This window comes from Alligator mississippiensis, chromosome 4 (genome assembly GCF_030867095.1).
Source record: "Alligator mississippiensis isolate rAllMis1 chromosome 4, rAllMis1, whole genome shotgun sequence".
NCBI classification, from domain to species: Eukaryota; Metazoa; Chordata; order Crocodylia; family Alligatoridae; genus Alligator; species Alligator mississippiensis.
In genome coordinates, this window is record NC_081827.1 from 246722197 (window position 1) to 246736749 (window position 14553).

The window sequence follows — 14553 nt, forward strand, 5'->3', positions numbered from 1 at the left end:
GTTTTAACTTTAAAACCTATACTGGTATTTTAAGCTTATAGACTAATAGTCTTGCTTTTATAAAACTATTCATATCCATTTAGATCTTTGCTTTTATAAGCTCTTGTTTTTCATTTTAAGATTATATAGCTTAGTAGGTTTAAATTTGTTCATTCGTTTCTTAAGGTCATGTTGTATGACTGTAGTATGTATGTGTCAAGCAAGAAAAGATGTGAACAGATAAAGGAAGCGGCCGAAGATGCAGACAGATAAGACCCGAGAGACGAAATCCGCCCTGACATCCAACCGACGTGGAACATGCAGCCGACGCAAAACTCAAACGAAAACAAACAAGCCTGACATCTCATCACAGGTGTGCAGCTGACATGGGAGACAACTACTATAAAAATGGGCGAGATTAAGTCTTGGGTGATTTCTGCAATGACAACAGGAGCATCTTGGTACGTGTCCAACGAACACCCCGCTCCGACCTCAGGCTCAACTTGGCTGGCCACCAAGTTAACCCAAGCAACTAAGTCTGGTAACATCTTAATATTGGCTGAATCTACTTTGTGTGCGTGCGTACGTCTATATGCTTAGAATGATCTAGGACTTAAGGTCTTTTAGAATTTCAATAAGAATTCAATAGTTTAATACTTTTGCATTCTCAATAAATGCAGCCTATTGCCTTGTCCCCTGATAAAGATTCTGCTTGGGGTTGTTTGTTTTTTTTTTGGTTTTTGGTTTTTTTTTAATATATGCCTTGTGCGTTCGTCATCACCTCTGAACCAAGAGTTTTAGTTCAACACTAAGAGCTGGCATTTACAGAGGGATGCCTCGAGTCTAAAAATGTTGTGAACCACTGATTTGGGCATGTCTGACTTGCTTATGACAGCAGCACAAGCTGATGATGGGCTGATGTCTCACTTAGAGACCTTACACCCCAAGTTAAATCATGCAAAAGCATCAGCTATTTATTAAAAAAGAACAGTAAAACTTCTTTACGACTTCATTCATGCCATTGGCAAGGATAAGAACAATCATGGAAGCACTTGGCCATAATTTTTCCATAGGAATGTGCCCCATTGTGAAATAATATAATATTTGTATTGTAATTCACTTACAGAAGCAGAAACAACCCAAAGGAGGATTTCCCTGTAGTGTACACTTATAACATTAATGCAGCTCATTGGATGGATTTTCATTCCACACTGCACTGATCAAATTCTTAACTCATGATAGAGTCACGAAAGTAACTGGAAGTATGATCAAATTGGATTTGCTCCATACATTTCTCAAAAGAGAAGCAAGCGAAACTTGCTGTGAAAGCAGAATTACTTACTTTGGGGGACTAAAAATCATATGAACTGTTAAGTGATCCTTAAATTAAAAAGTGGAGGCCATAAAGTCATTTAGCTTCCACACTGATTAGATTTTAAGTTTTTTACATTTATACATACCCTCTTAGACTGGACCTCCCAAGTTTACCTTCTGTGATGTATTTGCTGCTGTTTTTAGTTTACTGTTGACGGCTGTACCGATCATATTTACCTTTTAAAGTAGCATTTTTCCATTTGTGGACTTCACTGCGTTCTATGGAAAGCAAGTGTCATTATCCCTGTATTACGGATGGAAGAAGGGAGAGAGAGGTGGCAACTTGCTCAGTCTTACAGTTAGTGCTAAAGCTAGGAATGCAGTCCTGGTCTGCAGCATCCCAGGCCCTTGTTCTGTTCATTAGGTGATGTTGCCCTTATTCAAATCAGTCACGTGTTGCTTAGGGTAAGGAAATTAAACTATGCTCAGGGCAAAGATAACTTGCATCTCTCATTCTGGTACTTTATTAAGTTCTTCATTTGGAGGCTGGCAGGTAGACAGATGTGTTCATAAATTCTTATCTGTAAAAAAAGTCTTTTCTTTTAAAGTTATTATATTGCAAAACTTAAATTCTGTTTTTTATTGACTTACAGAGTTGCCATAGAAATCTGGGGGCCTGCTACCCAGTCCAAATAAGGATTTTGTAAAGAGAAGTCTACCGAATGAGCTTATATTAGAACTTTGATATTTTATGCTGACAACAATGAATCTGCACTGCAAGCACCTGGCATTACATAATTCTTCCAACGTGCTAATATTGACATGTGCAGATATCATTGAGGCAAAATGGCAATATACTGAAATTGCCATCCAACCATGCTACAATAGTTATTTTAGGTCAAACTATTCCTTGTACATAAATTTATGGTATGAGCTTCAATATAAAGCAAACACCACACTGCTATGACATAGAAAAAGAGGCGGCAACAGCTGCTTTGTGGATTCAGCGGAAACAACTGCCTTAGAGTTCACCGAGCGTATAAAAACTCGTCTCTGAAATTCATTAAGCAACTTAGCTGGAACACTGTACATTAAAATTAAAATTTCTTCAAAGAAAATTCAAGTTTGCTTCAAGTGTAAACTAATTCCAGAATCAAGGGTTCTTTAAGTATCATAATCATGGTTTTGAGAGGTGCTTGAGTCAGATGATAGCTGCAGCTATGATGGCAATATATTATTATGGGCTTGGTTTCATTTTTCATGTCAGCAGTTAGAGTTCACATACATTTTCAAATATGCTTTTATTTAATTTCTGCTCAAGAAACAGTAAAAAAAACCTCAACAAAAAACAAATGCACGCAAACCCTTAGTAATGACAGAAAGCAGAAGCCTGGCTGCAAAAAAGGAGAAAAAGCCTATTGACTAATGACATGAACACAACAAACTCATCTTGTTTAAAGAAAACATGTATTAGCTGCAGACTTTTAGTTTTAATGTAAAAAAAGGACACAATTCTTCCAAGTAATTAGACTTTGCAGAACACTAACTGATGTCTTGCTTATATAAAAAATAATTAGGCCTATATTTTATAAGCAAATACAGGAAACAACTACATTACTTTTTAAATTGCCATCTCCCATCCCTTGAAGTCAGAGATTTCTAATACTGCTATATGTGGCACCTATTCAAAAACCTCAGGGGAGGACTCTTCAACTTTACTCTTTACTTTTTTGGGAGACAATTTTACCCCTGAATACCTCTTCCCTTACATGTGGCAGGAGCTTGATTTTCTGAAGGGAGCCAGAGAAAACCTGGAACAAGGCCTCCAGCTCTTGGCCATGGTGCTTTAAACTAAGTTTTCAAAGTCTTGCATGCACACATACGGATGGGAGTGCTTGTTTTGGAATGCAGGTGGGAGATGGGTGAGCGCACAACTTTCAGAGGAGGGGGCTGAGTTTATGCACCACAAAGCCTGCGTGCACTGAAGGACAGGCTCAGCCTTGGGAATAGACTATTTCCAGAACAAAGGTGACTCAGGCAAGAGTAATGCAAGACTACACAAATTATTCACAAATCAAACAGGCATCATGAATAAGGCACTGGTACAGATGCTCACAGAAGTTTAGAGCTGGAAGGGACCTTGTGAGATCACGGGGTCCAGCCCCCCTGCTCTGGGCAGGAAAGACCACTGGGGCCAAATAACCCCAGCGAGATGTGAGCCCATTCTCCTTTTGAAGATCTCCAGGGTAGGTGCCTGCACCCCGCTGAGAGTCTATTCCAGAGTCTGGTCACATGAATTGTGAAGCAGTTTTTCCTTATATCCAGTCTGAAATTCTTCTAGGAGTTTATGACCACTGCTGAAAGCCAGGAGCTCTCTAATCTGCTTCTCCAATACACACTAGAGTTCAACAAACAGAACTTGGGTTACACCTTCAGCTGCTCAAAAGTGTTCAGTGCACCAACCTCATTAATGGTTTCAAGTGCGACTGTCCAAAATGCTGCCGAACCAACCACTTCTTTCCTCCCCATTGTGTAGACAGCCATTTCCTAATAACCAATTTTACTGGACCCAGAGGTCTTCCACTTCTTTATCGTTCCCACTGTCCTCTTGATCACCCACCACACTGTTACTTTGCATGCATTCTCCTTCCAAGCGGTCCACTCTGACTCCTGATTCCTGTAACTACTTCAGTAAGGAGCTGACCTTTGCTTCTGCAATCTCTCCCCCCTCAGCCCAGCAGCCGCAGTCTGGACTGGGGTGTCTGGATGTCTTCGTGGTTTGTGGAACTGCAGGTCTAGGCTCATTTTGCTCATGAGAATGAGGTATGCATGTGCAAGCTGGTGCGTGAAGCATGGTCACACAGCAACAAAGCTTTTTTGGGAGAGAAACCATTCTGATATGGGGAGGCAGGAAGTTCCCTAGAGTCTCCACTGCACCTGTGCACAAGTTATTCTGGACTCCGTCTCAGTCTCTTTGGCGAGGAACGTACCCAATTCCCAGCAACGTTTTGAAGATTAGCTAATGAACATAAAGTGCCTTGAAGGTGGAAAGCACCAGACAATAATTGCTAAGAAAATACTAACACAAAAAGTGATAAACTGCTACAAACAGTGCTCATCCTCCAGCCACAAAAAATGCAAACGTCACCTTCGACCTCTGATGTCAATGCTGCTCCACTGATGGAGAATGAAGAGATCCCTCCATGTTTAACAGACATATCAAACCGATTCCTCAAAGCTGAAGATCCGCCAGCAACAGCCTGCATTTGACCTCCTAGACTTTGGCTCACTTACACTCTACATCCTCAAACTTTTAATTAAACAAGAAAGAAGTTCAACCAAATCAATTTAAATGTGCCGTTTCTCCCAATTACTGTGGAGCGCAGAGGTCATCATCATATTACATCATTACATTTAGGAATAATCTAGCATGAAGTCCTATAAATTAGCACTTAAATAGCTTGTGCGTTTTCATCCATAAGAATGTATTTCATAAAGATATATCATTGGGATTCAATGGACGGAGATCTAAATTAAGCAGGCATATTGCATTTATTTTATATTAATTTTTATAAGGAAGAGCTGATAAAAAGAAGTGCCTGTCTGTGAAGGAAGTTTGAACATTAGGCCATAGAAGAAAAGGAAATCTTGCATGGTAGATCTACATTAGGACCTAAAGCGGTAAAGCCCTTTTTGTCCATTGCAGTTAGCACTGCCATTCAAAGACCCTTTTGTTTTCTCTAAAAGGTGCTGAAATATTTGCAGTCTATACCATTAAAACAAACCTAAATAGAAAACAGACAGAAAATCTACCACAGGAAAAATTGTTTTTATTTGGGTCTTTTGTAAAAACCCAATTTAAGGGACTGCCTATTTTGAAGGCAATAACAATATATCTATTTTAAACAATCAGATGGGAATGAAGAATGCAGTCTCTAAATATTTATCATGGCATGCCGATTTAGGTAACTTCATGTTCAAATCCTTACATATGAACTTGTGCGACAAAGTTTTAAGTATCTTAAGATATTTTTAACAATCCTAGGATTTTCCTTTTTAATTTTACAGTCCTGAAGCCACAGGTTATGAATAACCAAGAAGAGATAAGAAGCCTGTTGTATTTTTTTTGGCTTCTACACTGTGGACCGAGTTCTTAAAAAAAATAAAATAAGAGAAAGGCTGATAAGTAAAATCTTGATATACCAGGTCTGGTTTGGATCACTGTGTGCGTAATGACTTTCACCTCTTGAAACCTGTCTGCTTTGTTCTTGTACATAGGCAGTGAGAAGAAATTTAAGTTTGGCTCAATGCAACAAATCAGAGAATACAATTTCTATAAAAATCCACATTACTGCAGGCATGTACTGATGGAGCAGACAAGCACAAGGAGTAAAAGGGTTTAGTGCATTTTTTCACTTGAGATGGAAAACAATGTCATGATTGCTACTGTATGGCTGCAGCTACTGCAGAGCTTGATTTGTTTATTCTTTAAATCAGGTTTATTTTTTAGGGAGAAAGACTTTTTAAAATTGAATTTAAATTCCAAGATGCGTCAAAAATTTGACCTATCAGTACAGATGCTATTTCCTCTCCATTGGTCACGTATTTCAATTTGCTGTACCTATTTCTGGTTTATAGCTGTGACACATTCACTGCACCAAGGGCATTTTTGGACTCTCAAAGGTAATTTGAATAAACTAGCAGAGACCTGCCATCCCCCCCTCACAATTTTCCATTAAAAAATGACAAAAATACATGTCCCTTTTTTTTCTTATTATCTTTAAATATAATATGTAAGCATACCTGAACCAGGGGTGTTAATACATTGCTTTAACGATGTCAGATGGATACAACACCTTCAATTCAAAATGTTTTACAGCCTTATAAATACTGGCTTTATTTTACCCTCCTCAAGGATCAATGCATGACGGCTACTTAGAGATGCAACGTGCAATGATGCCAACATAAGACTTGACAGCTAACACATGGGTGGCATGCTGAGGCTATTACCTACCATGCGGACCTGTAGTGCCTCATCATTTCCTTGAGCTCTCCCTGCCTGCTTGTTCCATCCATTTACATGTTTCTTATTTAACTGTTCGGTCATGAGCAATTTGGGCTGGGGACCGTCTTTTGGCTATGTATTTGACAAGAAGCTCCTAGGGGCTAGCATTATATAAATAATAAATACCAGTGTTGCTGTTTTAGACTGCAGTAGCCATCTGAAAGCTAGGAACTAATGTTATATGTATTGTATATACAATGATTTTTGTACAATGGGTCCTTAAACTTTAGGCCACTTATAAGGTAAGTTTTGCTGACTTGAACGTTGAGTCATTGTTTTCATTGCTAATAATGTTCTGAAATAAATTAGGTCAACCTGAATGGTGGAGGTAAGAGCTGCATCAGCAAAATAGTCAGTCTATAAAAAGATGAAGGCAGCAGACCCGTGTCACTTAGTAACACAACCTGGCTTGGTTAATACACGCTGCGGTCACCGAGGGCATCAGCTCTCCTCCATCTAAAGCAGGGGTGTCAAACTCACCTGGCCCCACAGGCTGGCTGAGTGGTATGGAGTTGGGCCATGGTTGGATTGGACCCACAGATACACCTGCTCCCCCTCCACCCAATACCAGATCCAGCACACGCAGCATTTGCTCTGGGACCTGCACCACATGCAGCACCCACTCCAGCCAGTTCAGGACCCGTGCTGCATGTGGCACTCATGGGCACTGCACGCAGCATGGGTCCCAAAATGGCTGGAGTGAGTGCTGTGTGTGGCAAGCACTGTGTGTGGAGCACGTTCTGGGGTTGGCACTGCGCGGGGCACTGTGTGTAAAATAGATCCTAGACCAGGGAAGCTAGCATCCCCGACCCTGTGTGCAGGACCAGTCCAGTAGCATGCGGGTGAACACAGACCCAGTGGCAGCACCAGCAGCTGGATGACAGCGCTCCACAGGCTGGATCCAGCCCATGGGCCATATCTTTAACAATCATAGTCTAGTGGGCTTGTCATCCTTGCAGTTAGCCTGAGTTGAGTGTTGACCCTAAACTTGCGTTTCATCTTGCACACAAAATTGTGAACCTGCATGGGGTGGTATTTTCATTCTGAAATACTCCAGGCACCCTGCAACCCTGAAGTGTTGTTCTACAGGATGCGTGCTCCCTTTCTACCTAGCCTAACTCAGAAGAAGATATTTCAGCTATAGATAACTCTGCAGTAAAAGAAAGCCTACACAGTGTTTGGAAAAAGGAGGAGGAGGAAGAAAAATGAAGATATTCCAAAGGAACCCTACTCTCTAGCTCCTTCCTATTAAGAGGAAAAATGAACCCAACAGACACAAAAGCTAGATGTAATTAAAAGGGACTTATCTGGATAAATTTGGCCTGGTATTTAGATGTTGTAAAGACTAGCTCACGCACAATTTCTTACACACAAATGTTCCTCTTGAATGCCCAACAGGAACCAATAAATAGCTGACCTGAATCCTTTCAACATTACAATGATGCATGAGGACCTAAAAGTGACCGTGACTAAGTGGCTTCATGTAAAAGAAAAAGTTTGTTTTCATTTTTCACATTAAAATAGATTTTTAAAAAATGCTTTCAGATTCAATAAACTAAAGGTGGAACCTTTAAGAAAATTAGGAAAGAATTAAAAAAAAAAAAGATTTTAAATCCGAGTATCTGTTTGATATTGTGACCAAGATCATTTTCGTTAAAGTGTTACAAGGGTCTCTTAAGAATCACACTGCTATCTATACCTTGGTCAACTTGGACAGGACAGAGATTTGGGTGGTTAATTAATTTAAAAAAGATAGCTCGTGTTCAGTGATTTAAGCTGTGAATCCGAAGATCCGAAATTTCTTGAATTTTCTTTCAAATGCACCACCTACCTACCACTCATCCATCATTTTTTTTATTCATCCATACATAATGCTCTTCCCAAAGACTCATCCCAAACCAATGCTAATTTTATATTCTGTGGTCTTATAATGAATGCATCTCTTGGCAATGTTATTTTATCACATTTTAAATAGCTGGGCAAAAAGGTTTTATTTAATGGCCATTTTTTGCCCATTTTTACTGGCTGAAAATCCAGATTTATTTTAAACACGCCCAAGAATAACAAAATAATGTATTTAAGAATTAAACATTGTTATAGGTACCTGTAGTTAAAGGCAGGTGAGTGACACTAGTTAGACAGGTGAGAGTAAACCAAGTGGATGCTAGTGTTGCTCCAGATAGCAGCAGCAGAAGTATAAGTTTCAGCATGCCCCTGATAAAATCTGCAAACCTGAAATAAAAGCACAAATCTGATGAGCACAAACATTATTTTTGTATTATTTACGCATAATGCTTGCCAATGACTAATATACTTTCTTTCAGAAGTCCTCAAACTGGAAATGATCCTTGATTATTTTTCTGAAACTGCAAGCAATAGTTCTGTAGAAAAGGTGATTTTGTGGATGGATAAGCTGAGGACCCATGGCTTCTAAAATAGCTCATAAAAACAAGATCTTGAGCCACTGGCTAAAAATCCTTGGTGAATAGGAAAGATTCTTGTTTGCAATTCTCGGATTGTAAAGTCTCTTGAGTAAGGACCGTAACATCTCTCTAATTCTCCAAACAACACACTTCAGAATTGAAAAATAACTTACTTAACCCCCACTCTGAATTCTTTACCTTTCTAGGCTCACAGCCATAGCTCAAGAGTTCACCGATGTCTTAAAAGTATCTTCACAACCCCACTACTCAATATTTCAAACACTCCACTTGTACCCCTTCCTTATGCTAAGCTCCTCTGTTTTTGCTAGGTCACAGTAAGCAAAAAAATCATCTTTGCAGTTATAACACATTTGAAAAATTGAGACTTTTGCTGCAATCCCTTTTGACATCTCCTGACAGCAAGTTGTCTGTTCAAGGCACAGCTCTCTCTCTTTGCTACCCATTTTCACAGTAAATGTGGAAACGCTTCCCCTTGTCTACCACTTACGTCTGTAATCTAGGGATTGTGATTGACCAGCACCTCTAAATCCTCGGATCTAGGCTATGTCTATGTATGAACATTACCAGATCTTTCTGCATAACATTTCTAAAACGCGGACTTTCTAACAACTGAAGTTCTCATCCATGCTCTCATCAGCCTGCATCTTCATTATCGTAATGTCCTTCTCTGGTTCTGACTGCTCACAATGCTGAACCAGAGATTATTTTCCTTAGCCTGTCACTTCTCCTGTATCACTTGTATGCGTGTCCCTCCACTGGCCTTTCCAGATCTACTTTATAAAATGAGCTTTCTAGAAGTCTTGCCTTCACTTCCACAGCATTCCCATTTCCAACCCATCATTTAATTCAACGGAGAGATGTTGTCTCCTGCCTCCAGTTGCCCCTCCTTGCTCACTTGTTAAATTTTCTAACCAGCCTCTACAGGGTTCCTCTTATCTGTCTCTTTTTGCTTGAAAAGAAGCTCCCCTCAACATTGAGCACCATTTTATTCTCCTTAAATCTGTGCCTTAAAACTCTCCTTAAAACCACTCTATGATGTCTACAAGTAACATTGGATAACAGGTATACTGCTGCCATACTAAGACCACGGCTTGCTCTGTCAACCGGGATTGTCTCATTCTTTTAATTCCTGGTCTTAATTAATATTCACCCAATTCTTATTTTGCATCTAGGCTGTAAGCACCTGGTTTGTTACGTTTCTACAGCGTCTGGCACAAAGGGGTCCTAATCCAAGCCTTGGGCCTGGAGGCATTACAGTAATACAAATACTACATGCAATTCAGAATAGCTCAGACACAGGGGGCTTTGGCTATTTAAAGAGAAACGTAAAAGATAGCTCAAACATTATTTTCCAAAAGCTAGATAAATGTAAGGCATTGCATCTTTTGCTTGTTTCCAAGAATAATTCTCTTGGAACGAACTTGCACCATTACTTACATGGGCTGCTTGCCAGTCAGTAACATTTAGACCTGAAGGTTGCAGTTAGTTTAGGATGAGTTGCTTGATAATGTGGTGTGGTTTTGTGCATTTCATTCAAATTAGACTGAAGAGCTAGGATTCGTTTCAGTGGAAAACCTTTCAGGTTACCCTCAAATCCCAAATACTTGCAGCCCTATAGATTTGCTCTATATTAAAAATATTCTGAGCACATGAAGGGACAAATACAGCTCTTGCAACAGCGAGGGAAGTCTCTGCAGATCAGGCAAGCAGAAAGCTGCGTTCAGACACCTTCACCTTGATAAACTACTCAATGTGACCTTTAAATAATTTGTTGGAGCAGTCACTTTTTCATACTTTTTGCATAATCTGGCTGAATGCTGATCATATGATGCAATTACCAGTGCAATTGCTCTTTTCAAAAGGGATTTCAACACTGGTGCAAGCAGAAAAAAAAAAGTATTTTGGGGAGATGGGGGGTGGAAGCGAGGAAAGATAGAGAGGCAATTTAATTTGCCAGCAGTTTTCTGCAGTCCCCTGTTTGCTATTATTGAAGTTATATCTAAAGAACATCATCTCCCTCGCTGCTCATATTCTCTCCTTTTGGACTGGGACAGAGTGGTCCAGATGAAAACATCCTAGCCTGTCATTAAACCTTATCTTAACCTTCTAGAAACAAGCCATTGACCTTTTTAAGATCCAATACTATGTGGTCAACCCGATATAAAAAATAATGGTATATACAATTTGAAAAGTGGGAATTCTAGCTTTCCAGTAGAGCTTAACAATTTGATCTAGCATGAAATGTAGGATGATGGATCTTAAAAAATCATCTCTTTCCTCTTATTTTGCCCCTTGCTCTGTTTTAATTCCACACTGAATTTAATAGTCAATAACTGGGAAAGTTGAAGTCAATTTTATAGATATATAAAACACAAATATACATGTATACTGGAAGTGTATGAACTGTTTTCAAATCAAATAAAAGCATTTATCCCTAACTGTAAAGGTTTAGCTGGTACTGCTGGATTCGAAGTGTGCAAGATGACAGTAATCCAAGTCCTGACTTTAAATCGTAAGTCACGTTGTTTTATGCCATTTTTTGTTCAGCATTTGCACCCAGTAAGCAATAATTACGTACCGCTTAGACTTAGCTACAGCACCACAAAATGTGAACGGCTTGTGTTTCACAGAGGCCTTTTCTTCTCTAAAGTCTGAGGCTTCTCCTGCTGCCTACAGTAGTACTGCCTCCCTGCTTAGTCAGTCAAGAGCAGTTATGGCTTTTGCCTAGTAAAACCAGGGAGGCAAATATCCTACTTGGAGGAGGGAGGCAAGAGATAAGGTGGAGAAAATATTGAATTTCTCCGCAACTGCCTTTTTACTGTTGAAAGAAATGCTGCTTTTAGTGTGAACAGCACCAGCAGACTCCAAGGACCTCTCCGATTTTTGCTGGGAGCTGGAGCTAGAGGAAGGGACAAATACATAGAGCAACATTCACTGAGGTTTTCAATTTAAAACCAGCAGCAGAAGCAACAACAAAAAACTAACAATGATGCAAGTGTTAGCCTTTTTGGGAAACTCAGGATGGCCACCTCAAATGCTTGCAAATGATCTTAGTCCAATGGTTAGGGAAAAAAAAGGCCTTAAATCCCAGCAGCACTGTCCTTTTGCAACCACAGAGTTGCACTGGTCACCATAGCACCTAGTGATATCACTGCGTATCACCATCATTTAGCACTTCATGTAGGTGTCTGCAAGTATTCTAGGTAGATCGTGCAGGACAGTAGCTGTATATCTGCTTGTAATGAAGTGAAGACACATCACTGTGCCTCATGCTTGCAATATAATCTCTTCTGACCTGGTGAATCCACCCCTGGGCTGGATCCTGCCGTTAAGTCATAAACCTATGTTGCTGACAACACCATCCATTGCTAAGGAAATTATCACCATGTCACAAAATTTCAGCATTTGGACTTTGCTGCAGGATAAAAGCAGAAGGAAACGCAGGGCTGTGAAGGACAAAACCCAGAAATATCTGTGATCATTAGCAAACATGACAAGAAAAATTCTGGGGGAAAAGAAACAGATTTATGTTTCAGCGCGATAATGTGAATGTCACTCTTTGAAGCTGCTTGTCTTCAAACCAAGCTCATTCTACAGCTGCCAGCAAAGGGTACAACACCTGCCAACTGCCCAAAATATCCCAGGCTTTTCAATCAGAAAAATGCATCACGCAAATTAACCAGACCTAGCTAAGTTCAGAGATGTGGGGGAGAGGAGAGAAGAAATAGGTATAATCTTTGCAGAGGAAAACTCTTCACATGCCACAGAAGAAGCAACAAATCTGGATCCTCCTTTTAACTGGATATGTTAATATCCAGAGCAGAAAGCTGGCAAAATACCACCAGAGCAGACAGCTGGTTGCTAGATGCTTAAACTTGTGTCATCAAAACCTGAAAAAGGGTTTGAAAATCATGTTCTTTATATGTAGTTAAATACTTAGGTCAGGACAGCCCTGGGTGAGCAGTAAGAGTAGGTGCCAAGGGCAGAGAGCAGAGCAGGGGCAGGATGCTGTCAAGTGGAACACCACCAAAAGCAAGGTTAACCCTTCCTTGGCCCTGCAGCCACTGCCAAATTCAAGTCTTTGGGTTCTCGCCTGCCATATAAAACTGGTGGTTGCAGGGCAATGAAAGGGTTAAACAGGCTCTTTAGAAGCGACACCTCCGGGTTCCCGGGCTCCACCTGCTGTGGGCTCTAGCTCCCCTGCCTCCCTTCCAGCGCCCCAGGGCAAACACTCTTAGGCGTGCCTGGGGGGAAAGGGATGAAGTTTAACTTCCAGCACCCCTACCAAAAAGGATGGCTGCAGCTGAAATCAGATCCTGTTCACAGTGGGGCACAGATATCTCTAGACTTTACAGTGCAAGGGCATGGGGAGAAGTAAAACAATGCTATAAATTCCTGAACTAACATTTTCAGCTTTGCAAATGAAGAGCTAGTAGAAGAAAACGACTCTGCTGCGCAGAAGCTGTGAAGAGAGATAGCTGCTTGCTTGGTAAGTCGCAGTCCTGACATTGAAATACATCAGCCTGTCACACTTGACAAGAATCATTACCTAATTTTCCTAATTACAACTTTCAGCAGATTACAGTCAGAGTCGTCATTGATTCAGCCCTACACAGATAACTGCTGAATAGGCCCAAGAAGGGGAGTAATCCATCAGGAGTGACAAATCGTCCCCTCCCCCATTTTTGTGTGTGCAAACCCCTATAGTCTGAACTAAATATTGTCTGTGGTGGAAAGACATATTGGGAGACAGACTATTAGCATTTTTTTAATTTACTCAAAAGCAAGCTTTGAACTCTCCAGAATACTGGCCTTGATATAGGGGTTGAAATCAATTCTGTAGCAGTTACAGAGAAGTTCAGCATTTTCTGAAACTACCACCAAGCTATATATTAAATAAATTAATCTATCACAAAGGTAGGTATTTGCATTATGGGACTGAGTCAGCAAATTCTTGCTAGAGAAAATGAAGGCGAGGAAGGGTGCTCCCCTCTAGCGCAGAGACGTATTCGATGCAGTGGCACAGGCTAGTCCTCCGGAGGAAGAACACAGCTGCACCCAGGTCCAGCACAACTGTTCTGCAAGCAGCTTGTGTTCATCACCAGTGAATTTACTACACCAGAAGGCCTACAGTACATGCAAGTCTTATGGGGAAAACCTTCACAGGCAAAGCTATCCAAAGATAGGTCCCTTTGCAGGTATATGCCTCTGGGGCACAAGTCCTGATATAGTACAGGGCTGTCCAACTGGCAGCCCCCCAGCTGGATGCAGCCTGTGAGGGGCCAGTGTGCTGCTTCTGGGCTGCTGTCCAGCTGCGTCTGCACCCAGTGCTCTGGCTACAGCAGCGGTAGTGGCTGGGGTCGCTAAGGCACAACAGCGCTATGGCAGGCCTGGTGAGCTTGCCACCTGTGTGGCAGCACCAGCAGGGAGAAGGGCTAGGTGCGGAGGTTGCAGGGGGCGAATCACCTTAGCGGTGGTGGCAGCGAGGTGGATTGCACTGCTTGTGTGGCAGAAATGGGGTAGGAGGGGGTCTTGTGACAGTGGCAGCAGGGGTTTCATGCAGCGGGGGTCCCAGGAAGCCTGTGCGGCACAGGGCCTATGACCCACGTAGTGTGCAGCCTCCAGCCCCTCTGACATCCCATGGCCCCAGTGCAGTAGACTTAGTCCTTTAGCAAAGAGATATCAGGATGTTGGACCGGGGGGCCCAACTCTTACTCTTTTGCATGACTGTGGGGGGCTTTCCTTTGCCTT

The 14553-nt window shown here is 41.2% G+C and overlaps 1 protein-coding gene across 1 annotated transcript in view; it reads right to left on the reverse strand.

Moving 5' to 3' along the window:
- SLC49A4 (solute carrier family 49 member 4) overlaps window positions 1-14553 on the reverse strand; it is a 94172-nt gene that overhangs the window by 19049 nt on the left and 60570 nt on the right. The window contains exon 7 of the mRNA XM_014599302.3: window positions 8463-8590. Coding sequence (XP_014454788.2) covers window positions 8463-8590 — 128 coding nt within the window. The remainder of the gene's footprint in view (window positions 1-8462; window positions 8591-14553) is intronic.